This window comes from Protopterus annectens, chromosome 4.part1, assembly GCF_019279795.1.
Source record: "Protopterus annectens isolate FY-2018-M chromosome 4.part1, PAN1.0, whole genome shotgun sequence".
NCBI classification, from domain to species: domain Eukaryota; kingdom Metazoa; phylum Chordata; order Ceratodontiformes; family Protopteridae; genus Protopterus; species Protopterus annectens.
The window spans coordinates 609,362,013-609,388,387 of record NC_056734.1 but is presented as its reverse complement, the minus strand read 5'-3'; the positions used below and the strand labels follow the sequence as shown (position 1 = coordinate 609,388,387).

Here is a 26,375-nt window from a genome sequence, read left to right as displayed (position 1 = left end):
ATCCCCAAAATCAGCAGCATTAGAATCACTAAATCCAAGGATTTAAATTTTACTTGTGACATAAATAACACATGCTGATGAGACACATTTGTGTCTCAGAAGATCCCTATGGTCTGGAATAGGAGTCCAACCCTAAGCCTTTTGAACTGTAACGTTGACTAATGGATGGGAAATCAGAAATTCACTCTGGGTCTGTCACCATGTATCTGATAGACAGAATCAGACAGTAATGCCCAAGCTAACATACCACTACTTACAAACTCTAGAAACTTCCTAACTAAAATACCCCCTCCTAATAAATGCCCATGATACACAGTGACACAGTTAGGTTGGACTGCATGGCTAGGGTTACAAAAGAAGGCCATGGAGGTAATTAGCCTAGTATATATATATATATATATATATATATATATATATATATATATAAATATATATATATATATATATATATATCGATGAACCTATGAAGGGATAAGCTTTGAGAAGGTCCTTTCACTAAAATACAGCATTTCTATATAATGTAGTGGCACCATTTGGTTGGTCTTGAATGTTGTCAGATTGGATATTAGTAGTAGTCTGTCAGAGAAAGTGAGAGGGAAAAAAGAAAAGGTTGCAGGGGTGCATGCACAGCTGATAATTTTATTGGACGATGCAGTGGTGCAGTGGTAGCATTGTCACCTCACAGCAAGAGGCTCTACAGTTCGACTCTTGGCTGGAGTGCCTTCTGTGCAGAGTCTGCATGTCCTCCCTACATTTGTGTGGGTTTCCTCTGGGTGCTCCAGTTTCTTTCCATGTTTCAAAGCCATGTATCCCGAGTGTTTCTGCACGGGCCTCCGCTGAAAACTGGCTTTGTTCCAAGTTGGACTTTCCCGGTTAACAAATGTTAAATACATAAATAAATAAATAAAATATGTGAAGCAAGATCTGTGACACTGTCTTACACTTCATGGAGCTTTTTTCCTAGATCTCAAATGAAGTGGGCTATGCCCAGTCAAATTGTCCATCTTTGTAAGTAATTAATAAGCAGATTTCCTGTTTCACTTTCTGTAACACCAGGAGAAATGTTAATTTAGTAGCATTGCATTTTAGCATCCTTTTTGTCCATCCCACACTTTAAAGTTTTCCAAAGTTTTTTCTTTGCTTTCTTATGTATATATTAAATATTTTGCCTCCTTTCTGAGTAAATTTGCTATCATTTCATCACTATAGATAGTACGGTTGTGTCAGTAAACTTGTCATAACAGTAAACTTGTCATAACAGTAGGAGTTCAAATGATCACTGTTGAATTAGCCTTGGCCATATGGGTGATATCCTGCTAAGGATCTAGCAGCTGGCCAACGTCTACAGCCTAATGACACATTCTGTTCACCCAAACTGTTATCACCTCCAGCAAAGCTGAAGGAAAGGAATAGTTTGGGTGCCAAACTCTTCAGAGCTTTCATGTCAACTGACAGAGGGATTCTAATGCTCAGAAAGAGCTCAATGTTAGGAAAATAAAAATAAAAGTACTCACCATGGCAACAACAGACAGACAAAAATAAACTGATGCTTCATCATTTATTATTTTTTACTTCAGTGAACATCAATAAAACTCGTGTATTTCATAAAATTAAAAAAAGTGTCACTTTAAGTACATTTATACTTGTTTGAATTTTGGCAGGCTTTCTAGCGAAGGCTTGTTATTTAAACAAGTGTATATCATTTTAATGATGTTTGCCAGTTTATCTGAAGAAGTCTAACCATTGAGTTAGACGAAAAGCATTGGATAATTTTGTAACATTTAATTTCATTACAATAAAGCGTGAGGAGCAGCGGTTGCCTGAGCGGATTTTTCTTTTGCAGTTCTAGTTTGTGTTTTTTTCGTAGTTTTTACAATTGCCTTATTGCCATGGGTACCACTAAAGATAATAGACAACCATTTGGAAATAGTCTGCTTTGACACAGATTAACCTTTCTTCTTAACTTCATAAAAAATGAATAAACTGATCAGAGTTTCTGGAAGTTTTGGTTCTTTCAAAATAATATCGAAGTTGTCTGTGGATATCCATATAGAAAGTCCTTTCACCTTCATTTTAAGTTCTGGAAAGAAGATATGGAATTGGATAACTTGACTCAAAGTAAACTCAGATACCACTTTAGACATAAAGGAAGGATTAGTTATTATGGAAACCTTATCTTTCTGGAAATAAGATACGGGCAACCCAACATAACAGCTTGCAACTCAGATACTCTTCTAGTCAGAACAATAATCATAACTGTTTTCCGTGATAAGAACTTCAAATTAGCAGGATGAAAATGGAGCACAAGTTATTTTTTTTCTAAAATAAAGTTAAGATCCCAAAAAGGAGCCACCTGCTTTCTAAGAGGCTTGGCATTTAACAACCCACTCAAAAACATTTTAACTATGGGAATATATTGAAAGGGGAGGATCCATGGGCGAACATGCTGAAATGGCTGATAAGTGTACCTTGATGGAAGAATAAGAAAGGCCAGAGAATAAGAACTCACACAAATAGTGTATGTAGAATCCTATAGAACCAAGGAATACTAGCCTTAAAAAGTCACACACTAGAAAATCTTTTCCGATTGCTAATACAAAATTTCTTAGTAGGAGGTTTTCTTGCTCCTTTAAATCCTGCTGCACAGACTCAGAAAATATCTGTCTAAAATGAATTAAACTTTATCATTCATTTAGTTAGTTGAAGATGTTTCAAGCTGGGTGTGTATAAAACACCCCCTGTCTTGTGTGGGTAGGTTCAGTCTGTGAGGAAGCTTGCCCTTTGCCATTTCTAAAAGAAGGGAGAACCACTGTTGCCTGGACCAGGGAGGAGTGACATAAATGATCTTTGGAGAACACTTCTGAATTTTCACAATTATGTTGGCTATCAGTGGAATAGGTGGAAAAGCATACAGGAAAATTCATGCCTAAAAAAATGAGAATATATTAAGTTTCCCAGTACTTTTTGCAATAAGTCCTGGACTAGTATTTTGCCAGTTGCATATTGTGAATGAAGGCAAATTCATATTTGAGATGTTCCCTTCAGCTAGATCAGTTCCTGGAAGACTCTCAATTTAGTCTCCATTCATGAAAGAGATTCTGTTTCTCCCTCCCTCTCTCTTTAAGGACTCTTGCAGCAGAAGATAGTCCAAAGGCAGCATCTCTCTCTCTCTCTCTCTCTAAGGAAGAATTCAAAATTTCATCTTTTTCATCTTCAGGAAGATTTTGCTTATGCAGTCAATTAAAACTAATAACAAGTAGCGGCATACCTGACAGTGGCACCGGCTGAATCACATGCACATGTTAAAGTGTGTATAGTCACTTGAGACCCAGAAATAACAAAATTGCAGAGAGACGATTTTTCCAGAAATGATGAAAAGAAGACATGATTTTCTCCATATCCGTAAAAGAAGCATAAACATTAACATCTGCGTTTGACACTTAAGAATTCTAAAAACAGTTGCAGAATATATATTTTCCCAAATCATTCAAAGGCTTTGCCATCCTTGTCAGGGGAGGATGGATTAGCATTAACTAGATATTTTGAAGCTACAGGATTTTCCAAGGAAATTACTGATGGGTCTTGTGATGATGTAGTATTGCCAGCTATGCCAGGAGAATTAGGGCAGTGGATGTGTAACATATACCAGCATAGCTAGCTGGGGTTTTGTAAATAATTATATGTCATTTGTATATCAAACTGATTTATACAGGTGCTTGTGTTGAAAATGTATTTGCAAAGCCATTTATGTTAAAATGTACCAACAGTGGGTCCTACTGGACAGAAAAAAATACACTTTGTAACTGTTGAAATTAATATATTGTAACAGAGGATATTGGCAGAGAAGAGGTTAATCTCAGTTGGGCTAACTTTGAAAAATAGTCTGAAATTAAATTACCTGGTTTAGGCCATAAAGATTATATCTTACAGTTCTAAATGCAGCCAGAGTCAAAATGTCTATGAAAATCAGGACTAGGAATCCTACTATACTGTCCTTATGGGTGAAATAATTGCTACTGTGGAAGGGTGGAATTTTTTAAAATGGTTTTATAGCTTCCACATGCTATAACACATCTCAGTAAAACTCTATGTGTGTGTGTATTATGACAGATATGTGGTAGATACTGGTTCAGTTTCTAGTAAAGGGGGTAGTGTGGGAACCAGAGTCAGATGACCAGATGTATATGATGTCATTCTGTAATCCAGCACTGAAATGATGTTTTAATACTAGATGAGAGCAGTCAGTTTTTGAAACCTGACAAAGAAAAAACACTCACCTACATCATCTTGCCTTGCTCTAGTAAGTGAACTAGGGGACAGTAATTCTTTAGAACAGTCAGGAAAATAAAGTGAGATTAGTTAAGTATTGTTTTTCTGCATTTGTGTGAATCTTTCCATCTGTGTTATTTTTAGTATTTTCTGTGACTGGAACTCTGGTGCCAGAAATGAGGATTGAGGCTCATTGATTACTGGCCCAGAGGAGGGACATCACAGGTCTAATCTAGGATTAGCAAATAAAAGCTTGTAAAACTAAGGAACCATATACAATCTAACACTTTCTTAGGGGCAGCAGCAGGCTGGTTGTCAGGTAGGTAATAAAGACATCCTCCAATGATGGAAGAACAGGAGGAGTTGGACAAGGTTCAGGAAATTCTAGTTGTAATAAATTACAATTCTTTAATGAAAATAGAAATTAGTGTGTTCCTGCTGAAACATTTGATTCATTCTGGACAGAATTTCAGAAGATTCACTCTTCTCAGAGTCAGAATCAGACACCCGAGCAGAGAAAGCAGATGTTGTTCTCTCATAATTGTTTCCCTGTTCAAAGTCCTAAAACTCCTAAGAAAATGAAGAATTGCTTTATCTCTTACCAAAGTAGCATCAAAAGCATGAATATAGTCCTGAGCTAAACCCAGTAAATGACTCCTGTTGAAAGTGCCGGACACAGGCAAAGATAAATGTCTAGTTTTTCACTTCTTTTTTGACAGATTTTTGTACTGAAGAAGACCTACTTCTGACAAGCAAAATTTTTCCAAGAACAGACATCCCAATCTGCCTAAGCAGAGAGGTACTTCCCAATCCTTCCTTCAATACCAATAAGAGGGATTCTCCTTTGCTTTCCAAGGGCACTCCAACAGCAGCAGAGTGTTTGCCTAACTATGCTTCATGAAGGCTGATGGGACTACATTAGAGGAAGCCATGGAAGAAGATGAGTAATCAGAAATGGCCACTCCAGAGTCAGTTAACTGTGGGTGAGGCACATTTGCAGCCTGTTGAAGAGGCAAAGGCTGCTTGGAAATTTCTGGAACTGTTAAAAGAAAAAAAGTGATGAATCAGTACATTGTTCTGTGGTGAAGCTGAAGTAGGTGTCTGAATCCTGGAAAAGCCTGGAGACAGTACTTGATAAAACAAGTCAATTAGTCTACCACAACATGTAGCAAAAACACTTTAAACACTTACTCCAGTCCCATAAAGTAAATTAACACAACTTTAGACAGGAAAAACAAGTGTGAGCTTAGTTTTAACAACCTTTTTCCTCAAAAGTAAAAAGTAATGCTCCTAGTAAATAGTCACACAACAGTCTATATAAACCATTTTACTAGCCTAAAAGTAATACCTTTACAGAAAAAAATCTAATTTCTGTCAGAAAATAAGATTGTGAAAGTTCCCATCTCAAAAAGGGATCTTATCCTCCCAACAATGGAAAAACATCAGCTTGACTGTCAGCTCTTGAAAGCCCACAAGTGGAGTACTCTTCAGTGTCAGAAATGCTCTGAAGCTGCTTTTTTCTTCAGCTCTGCTTGGGCTGGTAATGATTTGGGCACTTGGAAAGTGCTCTTAAGCTTCAGAATCTGTCTGGCTGTTAGATACTTAGCAGAACATAACCCGTATAGCTAAAGATACTGTAGCAGTGTGATCAAATGAACATTTTTGCTTTTCTAACAGCTTTAATAATTTCTCCACTTTATTATGCCTTATTTTACATTGTTGTCAGTATTCTTCATGTTTACTTATCTCTACTAAATGCTATGTTTCCCTCATCACTGCTGTTATTTCATTAGAGAAACATTTTCTTTTCTTGATTTGCATATTGGCCAAATCAGAGATAAGAATTCTGCATACCATGACTTGCTAATACCTCACAGTCGATGCAACCTCTTCATTTCCATTAAAGTATATAATAAGACATTAAAAGCTGCTGGATCAGTGGCAGAGTGATTTTATGGTGCATATATATGCTTTTTAATATTGAACCTTGAGTTTGTAGTCACACATATTTTCTGAGCCAATTATTCACATCTGCAAGTACATTTAATGAAACATTTCCACCATCAGCTTTTACAATAAAAATAGAACCTGATAAACTTTGCGATCCTATTGTATTCTTTAACATCAAAACAATGGCTTTCTAACTAAGGGGAGTAACAGCTTCTAGATTTGTGCTTCATTATGCTTTTTTTTCTCTTCTTAATGTTTTTATATAAAATGTAAATTATCACATTTATTGGCCACGTTTGAAAATACTCAACAGAGCTCAATGTTTTACTGTATTCTCACCACAAACAAAAGTTTGAAGAAAGCTGCAGTATGATTAGTACTGCATTATTTGCAAACTTGAAATAAGATGGTTTTACAGAATTAGTGAATTCATCTGGCAAGATTTTTCTAGTCTAGTGTTAAAGAATATTTGCACTTCATTTGCTACATTCAACAAAGACAGGGAGAGAGAGAGAGAGAAACAGAAAATGGGAGAAAGCGAAAAAGAAACAGAATGATTCAACTGCTAGAAATTTCACAAAGCTTAAGCTAGTTACTATGGCAACTGTTTTAAAAAAGGGAGCTCAGCATTTCTTTTCAGACATGTTCAGATACATCAGTTTATGTAAACAGATTAACTTTCTGCATTTACTTTAATGAAACTTCAACTGTTATTTATAGCATCCAAATCTAAAATTTCAATCGTTTTGAAAGAACAACTCTGAATCTTCAAGCCAACTGCAGCATTAGGAACCACACAGCCTGATTTGTGTGTGTGTTTGTGTGTGTGTGTGTGTGTGTGTGTGTGTGTGTGTGTGTGTGTGTGTGTGTGTACATAAATGACTGGATTTCTGAAACACGCATCATTGAGAAATATCATCACACTGTTTTTTTGAGTATGCCCACATGTAAACATCCGTATAAAGCTAGATAGCCCTTCCATTTGCAGCTAATCATTAAAACAAAATGGACAACATGATTCAGTAGTTATTTAATGACAGAAAGTGAAACTCACAGAAAAAAATGTTCCACGGGGCAATACTCAAGGCATTTCCAATTGAGTGAATATTAAAGCATATTAGCTACAGTATCAGTCTAAGGAGTTTTCTCAAAGTCAATATGTGACCTTCACTGGTCTCAAAATAGTCATAATGTAATACAAGTCTACCCATAAAGTAGATTATTCATTTTAATGATGCATGCCCACACACTCGATGTGGTGACACCTTATTACATGAATGACTGCAAGGGATATACTCAGAATAGGTTCAAGTACAAATAAAAACCTTCACAACATGGTTTAAGTGATCATTTTATTCATTAATTCTTAGCACCTGCTTTATGCATTTCAGAGTAATCCAAACCTCTAGCCTATTTTTTAAGCAATGAGAGTAAGCAAGGAAATAATCTTGAATTTAATGTCAATTCACCACTACACACATGCACTCTTATATGCATTATGTAGTTTGTCCATAAATAATGTTGCAATAGGAAAACTGTCTGTTAATCTGCTGAATATCCTTAGGATGTGGTAGGAAACCAGAGGTACCCAGCCATGAACCAAAATGGAGAACCAAGTGATACGGAACAGAAATGCTAATCATTGTTACATTTCTCTACAAATGCTTAATAAGTACAAAAATAGAATGCTTAATGTTGCTTCATATGTACATGTCATCATGTTTATCCTCGAGGTATGTGGAATACATGGGGTTTGATCTGAAATGCATAAAATGTATGTAATGTAGGCTAAGTGAAGGAGCTTCATGATGACATTAGCAAAGCCAGGAGTCATAAAATTATTATTTAAATTACGGGTACCACTAGTATCTTGGCCACACAGGGTGGTCTTCTATGTAGTAGTAGACCGCTTCGTAAATCACATGTGATGAGGGGGATTCAGAAAACAATGTGAAGGAGTAAATAAAGCTTGAAAGTAGGGATACCTCCAAAAATATCTATGTCATGTGTAAGGGTAAATCAGGCCTGAAAAGGGATCTGTTTTTCCAAAACAGGGGCAGATGAGAGGTCTGTCCATTTTTTAACTTTCAATTTCCTTTTGATTTCAGTGAACTGTGGTAAATGGGTAAGCTGTCTGTTAAACAGGGTTTGGTTGGATTTTGCTGGTTTTTTTTAATGAATAGTTTTGTTGGTCGATACATACTGTAGTTCTGAAGCATTTTCATTTATTTAAATCTGTATATAGATATTTATTTACGTACGTATTTTTGTAGTAGCAATTTCTTATTTCTTCTTTTGCTTTAGTAGTGTATCCAGGATTCTGTCAGTATATCTTAGTTATACAGTTTAATTATGATCCCAGTTTAAATAATTAGAATAGGTCCATTTTGCCAGTGAAAATATTTTCTGAATGACTAAGTTGAATGAATTTAGTTTCTGGAGGGCAAAGTTTAACTGGGTAGTGTTATGTTTTGAGGTTCATTTTTTTTTTTTTTTTTTTACAGTGAAATGAATGAGCGATTACTACATTTTTTTTTTGGTTTCATTCATTTATTCTTTCATTTCTACAGTTATTTATTTATTTATTTACTCTATATGCATTAGATTTCGGTTAATATCCTCTTTCGGGTGGGCTGAGATGGTTTTGAAGGGGCTGTTGTCTGGCAGCAGGAAAGGAGTCTCAGGGTTAGACCACATGAAGAGAGTCTTAGTATTAGAAAGTAAAAAGGGAATTTCAGGTTTCTAGAGTAGGAAGGGAGTTTTAGGGTTAGGAAGGGAGATGTGTGATCTAGGGTTAAAGTCAGGGATGTCGTAGGGCTTCACAGTTTTGCAGGATAGAGTGTTAAGAGGGCTAAGTCAGAGTCAGATCACATGCATTTTTGTGAGTAAAGAGCACACGCATATGTATATATATATGGAGGTTACTGAATGAAGTAATTTGTAAGATTAGCAATCAAACATATGACCCTTTGAAGCTTCTACTTCTTATTTCTTTCCTATAGGTTCACTGCTTGCAGAAATTAATATTTTGTAGTCAGACCTATGTAAATTGCATTGATTTTATACTGTCTTGAGGTATTTACACTGGATGTCAAGGTGTGCATTTTGGCAAAAATGCCTCTAAACTTTCTATAATGGACCAAATGTAATCTCAGTGCCAATAATGTGAATATAAGATTTTATCACCAACTCTTTTGAATTTTGTAAAAAATTGTCAACTTTCTCCAATCTGCCAGTTACCTTATTTGAGTAAACACAGAAACTAGTGCCATATTCCAGCAATCATCTGATCATAGTAATATTCACATATATATAAATATATATATATATCTATATATATATATATATATCTATATATATATATATATATATATATATATATATATATATATATATATATATATATATATATAGATACACACACACACACACACACACACACACACACACACACACACACACACACACACACACACACACACACATATACACATATACAGAGAGAGATGGGGCTAAAAGAACTTCTTCATTCATTGATACATTTTTTCATGCAATGGTTCTTATTGTAAGACAATATTTACCAACCAGTTCATTAGATATTGATTGAATTTTAATTGGCAAGTCACTGTTACAGACATTAGTTTACACTCATAGACCTTAATAAAGTGGTGTATGAGAGGACAGGAAAGGACAAAACCTGACAAGTTTTCTGATCAGATGTCTCACACAAATATTAAATATTTATTTTATTTTATTTTACATTTGTTGACCAGGATAGTCTGACTGGATACATGTCCATTTTCAGCAGAGGCCCGGGGAGAAAAGCTCCATTTAGTAACACAAAAACAAGTAATAATAATAATAATAATAATAATAATACAATAATACTAAACAGAGCGAGAAAAGAATATAGATACATCATTTCACAAGATTTAACACAGTAGAAATATGCTACCACATGCTAAAGGTTTAATGGATCGAGAAAAGAATACAGATACATTATTTCACAAGATTTAACACAGTAGAAATATGCTACCACATGCTAAAGGTTTAATGGATCGAGAAAAGAATATAGATACATCATTTCACAAGATTTAACACAGTAGAAATATGCTACCACATGCTAAAGGTTTAATGGATCGAGAAAAGAATATAGATACATTATTTCACAAGATTTAACACAGTAGAAATATGCTACCACATGCTAAAGGTTTAATGGATCGAGAAAAGAATATAGATATATCATTTCACAAGATTTAACACAGTAGAAATATGCTACCACATGCTAAAGGTTTAATGGATCGAGAAAAGAATACAGATACATTATTTCACAATGTTTAGCACTGTAGGAATTCACTACCACATGCTAAAGGTTTAACTCAGTGATGAGCAGGCAAATCTGTACATTATAACATAACACATTTGATCAATAGAATGACTGGCTTGCTAATAATTAGTTGAGTACAGAAACACCAAGTTGCTGGGTTAGGTTAGTCAGGGTTTAGGCAGGGGCACAGCCAGTGTGATTTAAAGTATTTTTTGAGGCCTTTTTTAAATAGGGGTAGAGAAGATTCTTGGGTAAGAACTGCAGGAAGTAGGTTCCAAATTTTACCAAATGAGTTTGCAAACAGAGAATCCCCTGCTGTGTTTTTGGATTTTAGGGTTAGGACCAATAGCTTATTTGAAGATCGAAGTGGACTGAGAGCATTATGTGGGCTGATAACATTCTTGAAAGTCGGGGTATTATCAGGCTGGTTGAGTACTTTGTGTGCTACTATAAGCTGGTTGAACTGCAAAAGGGAAGGAAAGTCCAACCATTCAAGTTGAACTAGGTTGTTGCAATGGTGAGCCCTATATGCCTTACCAGTGGCAAATCTAGCTACATTGTAGTAACAGGAGGATAGTTTGTTGCGGTTAGTTTTAGAAAGGTTGGTAAATACTGGAGAGGCATAGAGGAGAGTGGAGAGAAGATGAGTTTGTTCAATAGCAACCCTAGCAAAAGGGGTGAAGAAAGGTTTGACCTTGTAAAGAGAGCCTAGTTTTTTGTTAATGGACTTAATAGTGTGGTCAATATGCACGTCAAATTTGAGGTTGTTGTCTATTAATACTCCTAGGAGCTTTGTTTGGTCATTTGGGGAGATAATGGTGCCATTGTTAGACTTAATAGTGAAAAATGGATGAGTGGACCTATGGGTTAGGGCGAAAAGTAGCAGCTTGGTTTTGTTAGGATTCAGGAGCAGTTGCCAATTAGTTAGCCAGTTTTCAATGTTGTTAAAGGTATTCTGGGTTAGGGATAGGAGATTTGTTTGTGAAGAGGAAGAGCATATCAAGGTAGAATCATCTACATATTGGATACAGTGTGCATTTGGAATGGTAGCATGAAGGTCATTTATGAAGATAGAAAAGAGGAGGGGTCCTAGTATAGAGCCCTGAGGGACTCCTAGGGTTATTGGGAAATGGGATGACAGCTTGTCCTGCCATAGGACAGCCTGCTGTCCACCAATTAGATAGGACTGAAACCATTGTAGTGAGTGATGGTCTAAGAATACAGCTTTCAGGGTACTGAGCAGTAGCTGATGGTTAACCATATTGAAGGCCTTAGAAAGGTCAAGAAAGAGTGCAGATGATAGTTTCTTGTTGTTTTGATTAAGGTTGATGACATTAGTGAAAGATAAGAGAGCTGAAGTGGTACTATGGTGTGGTCTGAAACCATGCTGAGAGTCTGCCAGCAGTTTGTTTTGGTTGAAATATGAAAGAAAGACTATCTTTTGGCATATATATCTGTCTATATGTCTATATACATCTGTATACACACACACACACACACACACACACACACACACACACACACACACACACACACACACACACACACACACACACACATATATATACAGGTATACAGAACACACAAATCTCTGGGAACCTAATTCCAAATCAAATTTACCTCTTAGATAAAGTATGGAAAAGTCTCTTTTATCTAGATAAAGAATGTATCTTAAAAACTGCATGGTCCAGTACTCATTTTTATAAAATTTGCTGGAAAAGTGTGGCAACAAAGAAAGCTTGCTCGTCACTATATAACATTCTTAAACAAAGAGCATGAAAGACCATCTTATCTTTCCTGCTAGGCTCAAAATATTTCCACCTCATGGGACAACAATATCCAGTAATTTTGGAAACCCATGTCATTTGCCCCAAGCAACCCCTCTCCATACCTCTCAACCTCTTAGTGCAAGAAATCTGGACAGGCCTACAGATTTCAGATGTTGCTTTGACAAATTTAGAAAGTTGCTAAAATAACAGGATTTGTGCTAGCATGCTTTTTCCGGAGGGTATGAAATCTGAAAGTCAGACATATGTCATTATTTAATGACTTCAATCCACAGTGAGTTGGCAGAAAACCGCAAATGTTATGAAGAATAAACCAAAAATATGAGCTAAAAATCTAGACATTCTACAAAAATCTGGACAGTTGAGATGTATGTCCCTCTCTTTTGTCCAAAAGCAGCATAATTATTGCCAGTGCTAAAATTATGGTCTGGTCCTACACTTCACTGAAGAGACTGAGAAAAGTAGATAAGTCTAACATACAGTAGTGTCTCAAAATAAAAGCAATAATTGCTTTACCAATGTTAAAAACTAAAGAAAACTCAGCACTGGGTATTCCTACTGACTAGTTTTAAGCAGAGATGTTGACTCTGTAGCACGATATTGCTTTCAAGTAAATCTAGTGATGCTTATGGAGATTCTACATGATGCTCAGGTAACAAAAAAAAAATAAAGTGGTCTAAAGCTACTCCAATTCGTCTGAAAGCAAAAAAAAAACCCAATAAAATTGATTATAATTTCAGTAATTTAGATGTGTAGTAAACATTTCTATAGATAAATCGTTAGTCATCATTTTATGACTATTAATGTGTCTAATGTTTATTGCATGTTTTATTTGTTAGAATATGTTTTATTTTATTTTACTAAGGAGTTTTTACTTGATGGAAATAAAGAAAAAGAGAAGGAAATTCACAGAAACAGTCTGTGCAGTTAGACAATTTTGCTGCTTTTCTTTTGTAAACTGCATACTGCAAATAAGGGTTAGATTTATGTGCTGATTTGTCAGTTGAATGAATCCACAGAAAGAAGAAAATGTAGTGATTAGTGACATAGTGACATGGATATGTCCATTGTTAGTACTGTAAAATAATTTGAAACAACCATACTGTAAAAAAAAAAAAAAAAAAATATATATATATATATATATATATATATATATATATATATATCAAACTTTAGTTCTAAATGGTAATATTGTTAAATCTTACTGGAAAAGATATTTTTTTTCTGGATTTAATGCAGTGCTGTATGCACTGTTATTACAAAACAAAATACCATATGACAACTCTTCTTTCAATTTTAATTATAGACAAATAAGCTGCAAACTCAGCCAGCAGCCCAAATGACCATCTAGTCCATTATAGGTACCAACCTTGACACTCTCTGCAGCATTTTAGTGTGGACCTTGGGTTTTCATTTGGTGACTCTTGTATTCCATCACTACAAAAATATGCATTGCTTTTCATATGTCTGTGGAGATTTTCTTATGCAAGTGATATCACAGCAGTTTTAATATAATTTTCTTACATAGCCAAATAACCACAAATGTTAAAACGTGGAGACATTTAAAAAACAATAACTACATAAAAATACCAACAATAATCTGTAGGATTTCACTGAAAAAATGAGTAAAACATAACCATCATGTAAAAGTAAAAACTTATTTTTTATTCCTAAGTTAAATCCAAACGATTCAGTTAAGCACTTTCATCAAATTAGACAGACTTCTTCAAAACCAAACTGCTGATAAACAACCACATATAATTTATAATCACAGTTGTGAGTATTAAAGACCTTAGACCTCTATAAATAAATTTTAACCACTTAATGTTTAAAAACACCATAGTGTACTTGTAAGAATAGACTCAAACGTTTAAAAATTCAATACAGTGCAAATATAAATAAATACATATGTTATAAAACTCTACAAATTAGACTTGTACCTTAACATACTTCTGACTGAAATATTATCATTATGTTCTGGTGCAGCCATTCATCTGAATGTTACAACCATGGTTTCTAGTCTTCCGCCCTTATTCGTTCATAAACCTTTTCTAAAACCAAAAATAGGAGAGCACAGAATTCCTTAGAGTTTAGTGAACATCTGGCAAGGCACTATTGTGTGCAGTTTTGATGAATCCTAATGGTTTTGTGAAGGAAACACTCCACCAGGAAGTGGGTGGTCATGATGATGATGATGTCACTACTGAAGAAGTACCTTTAGAAGTGACTAGGTCTCACCAAACCGGCAGGTTAGTAAACTGGAATCAAAAAAATATCAGTTGGACACACAGGAGCAAGTACAGCAAGGGGAAGCATGAATGGAAGAACTACTATCTGAAGCACTTTGTAACAAAACGCTGCAATCCATCATGAGTGAATGTTTTCAGTCCCCTTGTGCCATTGAAGTTTCACATTTTTTTTTTTTTTAATTTAATAAATTCAATTACACCTAGGTTCTACACATCATAACTTGTTTCTGAAAAGTTTTATAAATAAGGTACTTTGGTCCAGATTTGAGACAAGATAAACATGAATTTAGAAAGAGAAGTATATTTAGTCAACTAACAAATTCATCATTTCATTATTTTAGAAACTATGTGAAATTGATCTGCGTAAGGAAGTAGGAAGCAGGCCTACTAAGAAGTTTAATAAACTTACAGTCCCTCAAGAGAGAATTTCTTTATGAAATTTCTGTGTTAAGACTTTCAGTTTAATGAAACCTAATAAGGGTGAGGACATTGTTATTATTATGGATTATTTTGATTTCACAGGGAGAATGATGACCATTTTAACTGACTCAAACACATATGAAACTGTTTCTAGAAATGAAAGTTTTGTTGCTTATCATAAGATGTATGCACTTCTGGAGGAATTAATGTTTAATGAATATATTACTCCAGCATTGTTTACATTTCTTAAAGTGGAATATCCCAATAATCTTTAGAATATGCCAAATTCACTGTAATTTATATGGCCCAGGCCTAGGCCCCATTGTCTCTTCTGTTTGGACCACAATGGAAACAAGGTTATTGATGTCAATTAAAGGATAAATGGTTATATATTGAAATATTCTTGGAATTTTTTTAGATAAACTAAGGAGTGTAAAAGTGGCCCCAGATTACTTTTTTTTTGTAACAATAGTCTTAATTTGCTTTCTGTAATACCCCATGATATTGTCCTTGAATTGTTTCATGAGGCGATTTAAACTTATCGAACTAACAGCAATGAAAATAGTTTTACATAACATTTTTTAAATTTTTAATGGGGAATATTACCAGCAAAAGAATGTCCATGATTAGAGGTGATTCATGTGCATCAGTTTATGGTAATTTACTTTTTTTGGGTTCAGAAATTAAAGATTTACTTGAGTACTCTTACTGTCAATTTTCTGAGGAATATTTCAGATTTCTGGATGATGTATTTATTATTTGGCAAGGATCAGTACAACAGGATCAGTACAACAGCTGGATGAATCATTCAATACTTAGAGAAAACAACTTGATTTATAAAATGTACATATAAGGTGAGCTTTAACCTTATTCACCATTTAGATGTGATGTTGATTAAAAAAAGGCCTGGCAAACTTTCTATAAACATATATAGAAAACCTACTTACAGCAATTCATTTTTGTATTACAGAAGCTGCCACCTAATGCATCAATGGAAAGGTTTATTAAAGAATCAATTTATTAAGAGTTTTCTGACAGTGATTCTTTTTTAGAGGAAATTAAAAAATTAAATAAAATGTTCCTTAAAAGAGGGTAGCCAGAGGAACTGATTAGGCTTCCACTATGATGGATAAAAGTGAAAATGAGTGCAACCAGAATCAGAATCCCCCAACTGCATTTACCAAAAGCGTTAGCCAAAAAGTACTTTTCTGCACACCCCTGATGTAGGGGGCAAGCCCCCTCACACCTCTGATCTTATATATACCAACACCACAGTCACACTAACTCAAAGAAGGGAGCATCTCTGCTAGCTCAATTCGCCAGCACACTGTTATGCTGGAGCACAACTTAATATGGTGCCACTGCAGTAAAAGGGCTAAAATGTAGTGTTAAAAAGTGAAGTAGTATCACATTTGGGGGAAAAACACATTGCACCTTAACAATATCTCTAGCACTGAGCTCCATTTGAGACAGTAGACAGAGTTCTTGGCACCTTGGTCGACAACACCATTTCTTTTGGTCATTATGTAGCATCAGTAGTAAGGAAATCCTTCCTTTTAGTATCTTTGTCAACAAAACCCACTATCTTGACTACCTTGTAACATCAATAGTTCTTCTACGTAGCACAACTGATATTTGGAAGAATCTCTTCCAGGTTAAAAGAAGTTATCGTCCTTCTGTACTTTGCTCTAATTAGATAAATTATACTGTTTAGTGCTCCCTTAGGTATGTACTTGTCAGACACCCCACACAACACACAATCAGAGAGCCACAACATCTTTTAACTAAGAAGATTATAATATAAAAAAGGCTTCAACCCCTACTTCTAAACTCAGTTTCTTATAAGTTGGCATTGAGATGTATGGCTTGTTTTCTGTTCCATCATGGGCACAGCTCTCCTCTAACTTTTTTGTCTCCAAGTGACAAAACAGCTCCACAAACAATAGAATGAAGGATCTAAATCTCTATTAATATATAAACAAAACACACCTGAGGGAAGATCTATTTCACAACATTCACACCATCTCTAGAATAAACTGATCTTAAATGCTAAAGACAACGACACCCTAGTATCTTTTAAGACTAACCTTGACAAGGGTATAGGCATACACAGATTCATTCCTAGGCTGACCTGCTTTTGCCCTTCATTAACCAGGAGTTACACCGTGAGGGCAAGCACTAGCAAGGAGCAAAGGGTCACATGATTTATGTGCCTTATAATCCTCATGATCCTATATCATTAAATATTATAATGTAATAATTATAAAAAGGAATATGTTATTGTTCTACTTTTAAAGATAAATTGAATCTGATTAAAATTAAATTCCTGTTGAAAATGTAAAATAATACAACAATATAATAATCGTGAGCTACTTTCCTGTCTCAACATAAAGATAGTTATTGAATACTAAATAAACTCTGTTTAATTTTATATGGTATCCAAATGTAAGAAGAGCAGCATTAAAACATACAAGAACATGGAATAAAGTGGGATATATCTTCCAAATACAGAACCCTATATTTTGGCTTCAGTTATTAAAGTACTGGAACAACACATCATGTGCAGCAAAATGAAGGGAGCTTCATCTAAATTTGTACTACATCAAAAACTCCAACTTACAAATCAATCAACAAATTTAACTGATAATAACATGCTGCTAGCTACTCCAACAGTTTTAATATATAAACACATACATATATCTATGAACACATCCACAGCAAAAAATTCTTGAGCTGATTGGTAAATTTAGCCGCCTTCAAATAATCTAACATAACAGGTTTCACTCCTACAAATGGGTTTTCTTCAGTGTATAGGCTACAGAAAATCAAATAATTTAAACACAAAAAGTAGGAAATCCCTTTCAAAATGCATATTATTGATACTACAGCCTCAACTTATCATATATCTTTTTATAATAAAATGAGTGCTGGCAGTCAATGAATGTTTCAGGAGTAACATCTAACGGAATAATCGTAATAACAGTTGCTCAGCAAAATCACATAATAGTGAATAAATATATTGCATATCTAAAGGCAGTAACTCATTTACACCAGATAAAAACATATTCTTAATAACATATCCATATTATTTTAAGTTAATAATTTTTATTGTTAAACAAAATGTATCATCTTAATGAAACAGATGCTCACAATCATAAAATGCTTTGAGACTGCCATCTAGTGGAATAATGATATACTGCAGTTACATAGCAAAATTATATGAAAATAAATATACAAGCCTAACTACACGATGTCTACATAAATTTGTTTAAATAATGTGGAAATAATGCACTTAAATTAATTATTCACTTAATTTCTTTTGGGTAAGTCTTATATAATTTCTCAAATTTATTGGGGTTACTTGAATATTCCCTATCAATCTCAATGAAAGTGAACAAAACCTTCAAATGTAATTCACCCTCTTTTTCTGAAATTTTAAAAACAGTACTATAGTGTATGACAAAGAAATTAACAACATTTTTTTCTGAAATCAAAAGGCTCTATACAATAAGTTATAAATTTAGCCACAAATTGTGATGTTGTCATCAAAATTTAATAGATACTATAATAAATTATTTTAACTACTTATAATTTGAATTGCTAGATAAAGTGCACTATGATGCTTTCTTTGATGTAAATTTGAATTTGTTGTATAGTAATTTAATAATCATTGTAAACAGTGTAAATATTTCAGTTTAGGTAGTGTTAGTTTTTTGTGTGACCTATTGGGAGTCAGTATTTACCTGTTTTCACATTGAACATAATTGTTTTTTAATTGTGTGTATGTTTTTTTTATGGAAATTGAATAAAACTTTTGAAAAAGTAAAAAAAAAAAGCATTACTGTACAAAGTTGAATGTCATGGATGTACAAACATCAGATAAATTTACTATTAACAACAAAACCACCACACACCTGCACTGATATTTTTATCTGCTGAACTGTAGCAACACTGAATGAGACTGCATCAATCACAGAGTATGAGAATACTATTTCATCTTCTGTTAGGAAAAATGTAGCATAAATGTGATAGTGCCATTGATGACAACTCCACTGAAGTGAGATTCTGCTTAGAAGTCATTACTGAGAAGCACTGGTGAAGCATTATGCAACACATTGTTTTTAAATCTTTCTATGTTTCCCAGTATGGGGTGAGATATACCTTTAACCTAAGTGTTTCTGTATCTAAATGCAATAATGTTTAGTTTAAATGACTTCCTAGTCACACATTACCCCTCCATTCCATGAAACATAGGAAGTTTAAAAAAATGATTGTATTACATTTCATATTGCTTTTCCAATTGTACTCATTTATGAATCCCCGACTCTATCTCAGATGAAGAAAAAATAAGCACTTATGAAATTCACTAAGTCTTTTTGTCATCCTAGCATCTCTGATCTACTAAAGGATGCAAAGTTCCAAAAAATATATTTTCTACCATCATGCCTCCAGTAAAACATCTCTACAGAACAGATCAAGAGATGTAAGCAGTCATGTTATCATACCTCATAACATTTTTTTATTTAGTGACTCCATTCTACCACAAAATAAAATGTGTCAACGTTTATATTTTCAACCTGAGCAAGTTATTTTTTTTCTCAGTTAAAAAGTACTGTCCATGTGACAACCTAAACTTGATTTAGTTGAAGATTTGCAGTAAGGATAAAGAATTATTTGACAATCTGTACCACCTAGTGTCATACTGCCATGGCAAATACAAAATATATGAAAACAATTTTGTCAAGTTCAGCAAATTATATGTCAAAAAGAAATGCTGTATTTGCAACATATATAGTAAGCATTAACTGATTGTAAACATTTTTATTTAGCTATGCTAACATTAAATACTACTTACCTCAGATGGTTTTGTGATGCACTTTCCTTTACCAGAGCACAGCAATTCATTGGCATTACTTTTATCAGGTAGGCATTTTGTGGCTTTAACAATGACATTTAGTCGTAGCGCAACAACGCATTTTGTTATTGAATCATTCACAAAACCTGAAAAAAAATTTGAAGGTTAGCAATCAGCATTTTTCTGAGGTTACTTTCTTCTCAAAATGGCAAATTTTCATAAGGCGAATACTGACATATCACATGATGAAATGTGGTCTGCAAAGTACTCCACAAATGAGGCATTGAAAGCTGTACTATAAAATGTTTCAAGGTTTCCTCATGGCCATTGCAAACTACTAATTATGTGCAAATAATATGCAGAGTAGGGTGTACACTAAACCTATGTATTTGATATATCACTTTATAATTATATTACTGTTTTATACATTCATCATATATCTTGGATTTCATGCTAAATTACATTATTTATTCATTTTCTGAGTACCCACTTAACCCTTTACAGGGTAATGGGGGAACTATAGCCTGTTCCAATATACAGTGGACACAAGGGAGAAGCAATTCCTGAATGACATCTGCAGCAGCTGGAAAGGTCACAGAAGTAGCTAACAAAGAGGATTACTGGCCTCAAACAGATGCCCTACACTGACCATCTCAAAAAACTCCAGCTTTACTCTGTAGCATATCGTCTACTCCGAGGTGATCTCTGCCTAACATATAAAGCTATGTCAAACCCAGAGCTGTTGGACATGCTACACCTAAAGAAATCCCAATCCCTCCAAGCTACACATTCTAGGGACATAAACCTTATCACCACAATAAACAGGACATGTTGGAGGGATAGATTCCTGTCCCAGAGACTTCCCGTACTCTGGAACAGGCTACCCATCTATGGCAAGCAAAGTTCTTCATTAACACTCTTCAAGAAAAATCTTCATGAGTGGATGGGAAATAGGAAATACACCACGGGATCACTTCTGTGTCTCTGCTCGACAGTGGCACAGGAAAATAACTTTCGTGGGTGGCATAAGCCAGGGAACCTTGTTGGCTAGGCTTACATAGACCCTCGGGCCAATAGCCTAGTACCTACCTATGAACCTATGTGCTTCGAGCCCACTGCAAGACTCATACACAGTCACTCACACAGCAATTACACCTATGGACAATTTGGAAGATTGTCAATTCACCTACAAGTAATATTTTGGATGCAGGTAAAAAAATCAATCACCCAACAGAAATCTTTGTGGACACAAAACAAAAATTTTAAAAAAGGATAACAAATGTTGAAAGTTAGAAGCATGCATATATTTCTCTATAATACTAAATTTAGACCCGCCCCCAAACTAATCAGTTCTAATAAAGTGAATAATAGCTGAAGTGTTGAACGTAATAGTTGGGTACCAGTGGTTAAGAATAACTATTATCATACCTAGTGATACTTTTAAAGTGTCAGTTTATACATGTTTTGCCAGATTTATATTAATTTCTATGCTCCTCAGTTCATCCCTCAAATTTCAAGTGAAACCAGAAAATACTTCAACTAATATTAAAGTGGTATTCCACCACAGACTTAAATATGGACATCTTCCCTCCCATATGGGACCAGATGCCATACTGTTAAACTGTCTGATTTCTAAAGAAAATTGTTTACTTATAGTCCAGCAAACTCTATAAACATTGTTTCACTGAAAGATGAGATTCCAAGATGATTTAATAAAGTAGGAAACTTTGGTACGGTAGTATCCAAGATGGAAAAGGAAGAATTATCTTCCTGATTCCACTTTGAAGTTTAATAGTTCAATGTACTCATCAGTAGATATGCACTTAAATTTGAAAGTTGGACTTTCCTAAGATGAGAAACATTATTGTTATTAGTGCTTTGAGGGAAATACTGTGGCTAGATTATACACTTTGGCATTCTATATGTGTAGTCCATTTAATCGATCTAAATGGAAAGAAGGAAATAACAACAACAATTAATAATTTGTATTTAATTTATATAGTAGAGCAGTCTGACTGGATGATAAACTTACAATTGGTGAAGGCCAGATGTTCCTGTGTAAACAATGGCAGGAGAAATTCATAGCTGTATAGAGATTTTTATTTGAAATGGTCAAAAGACAGAAAGTATGCAGAATACTGACGTGCTGAAGTGATGTCATGATATGGAGTAGGTAATCTTGTAAACTAAAACAAATTAATTATACTCACTATGTATACCGATGGTACCATATTACGTGAATGTTTTTGTAACAATGTACATTATTTTAGTAATTCTATTTGTAATTCATTATAAAAATGCTGGCTAATTTTCAGACACTGTGAATGTTCATAATTCTTAACTGCAATATAGTAGGCATTAGTTTTGAAACAGGAAAATGTATCAAATGCAGGGTATCGAGGAACATTGCCCACATTGGGGGAGCAGTGGAACTGTGCCGCCCATAAAATCAAATTGTTTTTCACTGTTTCAAGGGTATTTCAATCTGTTTTTATGTTAGACTTGTGAGTGTAACATATCAAGATATTTCCGTTATAATATTTTCCATCCAGACAGAGAAATGATGTTTCATTATAGATCCTTCTGACAGAAACTTTGCACTTGATAATTTCCAATATGATATAGTTAAGGTCTGGAAAAATTAAACACTTTGTAAATAATTTGTTGGCATGGTTAAATAATATAATGGACCCTGACAGCAAATGCTTTTCAGATCTAATGAAACAAAAATAGGTTTGGAAGAAATGAAATATCTAAATTGTGAAAATAATATATTGGGCTGAAATCAGATTGAACAAAACAGAATCAGTTTACAAAATGAATGTACAAAGATGCTGAGAGATTTTTAGATGGGGTTGCCTCCTTGGGCAATCACATTTCAAACATGTCAGATCAAATGACAAAGTTAAAAAGCATTATATAATGTGCTGTAGCACTGCTAGCAAAGGCATACGAAGCATCAATACCCTTATATCTAGGCAAAAGAGTTACAGAGTCTGTAGATGGTTTGAAGCAGGAGTTAGGGCAGTGATGTGTTGTGGCAAGATATTATTTGTACAGCAACACTTAAAACAATGGCTGAAATACTTAAAAAGAAACACTCGGAGAAAAGAAATGCTATCCAGTTTGTTTAGATTAAACATAACTTTGATTTTTGCCACATGTTTATGGAAACCATGTTGTAGTAGAACTATAAAAACAAATAACTATTTCTCTATGAATTTAACGGTGCAAAAATACCAAACTGGCATAAACAACAGAATGGTAAAAGAAATGTTCATTGTAATGCACTTTGAGCAGGCATCCCTGCCAGATGCTGCTAAAGACGATTTAAATACAAAAATTGTCAATGAAGTTATGGAAGATCTATATGACATGACAGTTAAGTTTCTTTTTTTTTTCCTCTCTCTGTGTTTCTTTGACTCATTCTAAAATGAATCACACTTTGTCAGATTATATACAATGAAAAGGGTGACTCAGAAACAGCATAAATTACACCACCACCCCCAACACACAAGTTGCCCCACACATAAAAAAGTTATCCTCCATATGAAGTGAAAAAACAGAACTGGACTTCTTGTGTGATACAAGCGTATGTGTTTTTTAACAATCCATGATAAAAATAAATATTGCAAATGCTACTCAAAGAAAAATGTTTTAAAAAGTACCAGTATGCCTTTTTATTGGTATTCAAAGAGTTAGTCAAGCATGCAGATACAACATTCTCGGAGCAGTCTTTTAGATGTGATTTCTGTTAAGCACTGATCCCCGTGTAGCCTCAATCTTTAGTAAAGGGGAAGGAGGAGGTATCCTGGCTGATAAGGTGTCAGAACCATTTGAGGTCTGTCCAATAGGTTAAGTACTTAAAAACAAGCTGGGTGAGCACTAAATTACTGACAATCTTTCTCACCTGGCAGGTGGAATAGTAAATGACAACATCAGAATAAAAGATAGTGAAGTGCTTAATGTTCCCATGGAAAATATCATAAAGATACTAAATACAGTGGAAAACTGATGGTCAGCTAAGTGAGATGTTGAGGTAACTTTTTAGTTATCAGTTTAAAGTCAGGAATGACATTTAGTAGTGTGGTATTTCTATGATAAAGCCATGACTGGTTCTTCATCTGCAATTTTCCCTGAACTTCTCCAATCAGTCTCAGAGTCATGCAAAATGAAAAAAGAAAATTCTCAGGATCCTAGGGCTCATGGCTTATATGAGTCTCATGATACTTGTTGCCAGAGTATAGAGGAGAAAGTTACAGTGGTTTCTAAAAAACAAATGGCTTTGCCAGAGTATAGAGGAGAACGTTACAGTGGTTTCTAAGAAACAAATGGCTCCAGCATTTGCATTCTCTGCAGTATCAAATTCCAGTTTGGGGTTTTATAAAAAAATAATTGCATTGGTGGAGACAACATATTCAACTAAACCCACTTTTTCCCTTCTTTCCTCAGAACCCAAACCAGTTTGTCACAAAACCATAGATTTGTCAGATTTTGCAAGGAGAGCACTTTACAGATGGGGTAAAAGTACAAGGTCTGTGGAATCCTGCAGACAGACCAAACCACATCCACTGAAAAGAGATGCTGACTGTAATCTAGACCTTCAAGTATCTCCATCACCTTTGGTCCCCAAGACCTCTTCAAGTGATTACAGACAATACCACAGTCATGCAGTAAATCAACAAATGCAGAGGTACAAGGTTGTACCTCCTATACAGGCTGCCATTGCTGGTTTCAGAATTAGCTCTATAGCATTTCTTAACCCTCAAAGCATCTTGCATTCTGCCAGAGGAAAACCTTGGGGCAGACAAGTTAAGAAGGACCAGGACAGACCTTTAGAAATGGAAATTGAATCAGGGGTTCTTCCGGGAATTTGATCCAGTTGTGTGGAACACCACATATATTCAGCTCCTTTTAAAGCAGACAATAACAAAAAAGGTTCCAGGGGTCTTTGCAAATGAGCTTGGAAGATAGATGCTTTTTCATTCCCTTGGAAAGGAATGTTGCTTTATGTGTTTTCACCCTCTCCATTGATATCCATTGTAATTCTGAACATTCAAAAGGATACTCCTAACATAATTGTGGTGACCCCATTTTGGCCCAGGCAGCACTGGTTCCCCCTTCTTATGGAATTGGCCAAAGGTAATTACCACAAGCTTCCTCACATACTGGATCAATTCACATAGGACAAGGAGAGTTTGGTACACCCCAGTATCAACCAACTTCATCTAACTGGATGGTTTGATTGTATTACCTTTTAGGCACTTACTTTATGAGGATGTGCAGCAGCTGCTAAAATAGACAATACAGCCTGCTAGTAGAAACTCCTCTGTTGGTAAGTTAACCAATAACCCAGGGACCATCAGGGAATTTGTACCACTGGTGCTCAAATATCTGTGTGAGTTAATTGCTACTGGCTTCACTTATTCCTCTATAAAGGATCATCTGGCAGCTATTTCAACATGTCTGCCCATGGATCCTCTTCTATCTTCTGCTGTGAAACAGTCTCTGAAAGGAATTTTACACCTGAAATCTCCTCATAAATAGATTGTCATTTAAAAAGCTGACCAACTATTTCTTATCAAGGGGTAAAAAAGGGGACACCTTGTGTTGTCTAAACATAAAGTTTCCAGTTGCTTGATAGGTTAATGGGTTCACAGGTGAAAACTACGCAAAGTGCCCTGAATGACCATTTTAAGCTCAGCCAATAACACAAGATTAGAATCAAACCCTGTACCTTGTGTCTATAAGGTGAAGACCTTAATCATTCCGGACAATATTGAAGCTCATCCCACAACAGCTTTGTCTTCTTAGATGGCATACTAGAAATGGGTGGGCTTTAGAAACATTTTAGAGGCAGCTACATGGTTCTCTGTACATACTTTTAAAAGCATTACATATTGGATTTGTTTTCTAGGTCTGGATCAGTCTTTACTAGGACCGTTATCCAGGGTTTCTAGGATCCATATCCATCCTCTTCCCAGGATGGAAAGGTTTTGATATTCAACCCATATGGCCTAAGAGCTACTGTAGCAGTGGGAATGATGAACATAGTCCAATTGTGCAAGTTGCACTTACCCATAAGAGAAGCAGCACCCACCCTCCATCCCAGTACTCTTGTATATAGTATAGTTGGAATATAAAGTAGGGTTGTATTTGATTTCTACTTTATACATTCTATATTTAATATTCAGGATGTTTAGGGTCTTCTCTTATTGTATAGCTAAGAAAGCCTTGAAGAAAGCTTAATTCTGAGTGCTGATTTCCCTCTGCAGGATTAGCAATTCATCAGAGTGACTGACTGGGTGGAGGCAGAGCTTTTTGAAGCTGGAGAGTTGTTGTTTCTTGTGCAGGAAACAATCCACATAGCCTGAGGGCTATGTAGCAGCAAGGAATTCAAACATTTTCTGTTATAGGCAAGTTCAACTTACACAATTGTACTTTTTTTCAGGAAAACACAATACAGATGGGCCTTTAAAAAATCTACTCTTTAAGTGATAACCATAGAATGTGGGTCT

General features: G+C 34.9%; 1 protein-coding gene across 1 annotated transcript in view; it reads right to left on the bottom strand.

Annotated features, from left to right (window-relative positions):
- DNER (delta/notch like EGF repeat containing) overlaps nucleotides 1–26,375 on the bottom strand; it is a 1,500,171-nt gene that overhangs the window by 751,259 nt on the left and 722,537 nt on the right. The window contains exon 5 of the mRNA XM_044070411.1: nucleotides 19,858–20,003. Within this exon, the coding sequence (XP_043926346.1) occupies nucleotides 19,858–20,003 (146 nt within the window). The remainder of the gene's footprint in view (nucleotides 1–19,857; nucleotides 20,004–26,375) is intronic.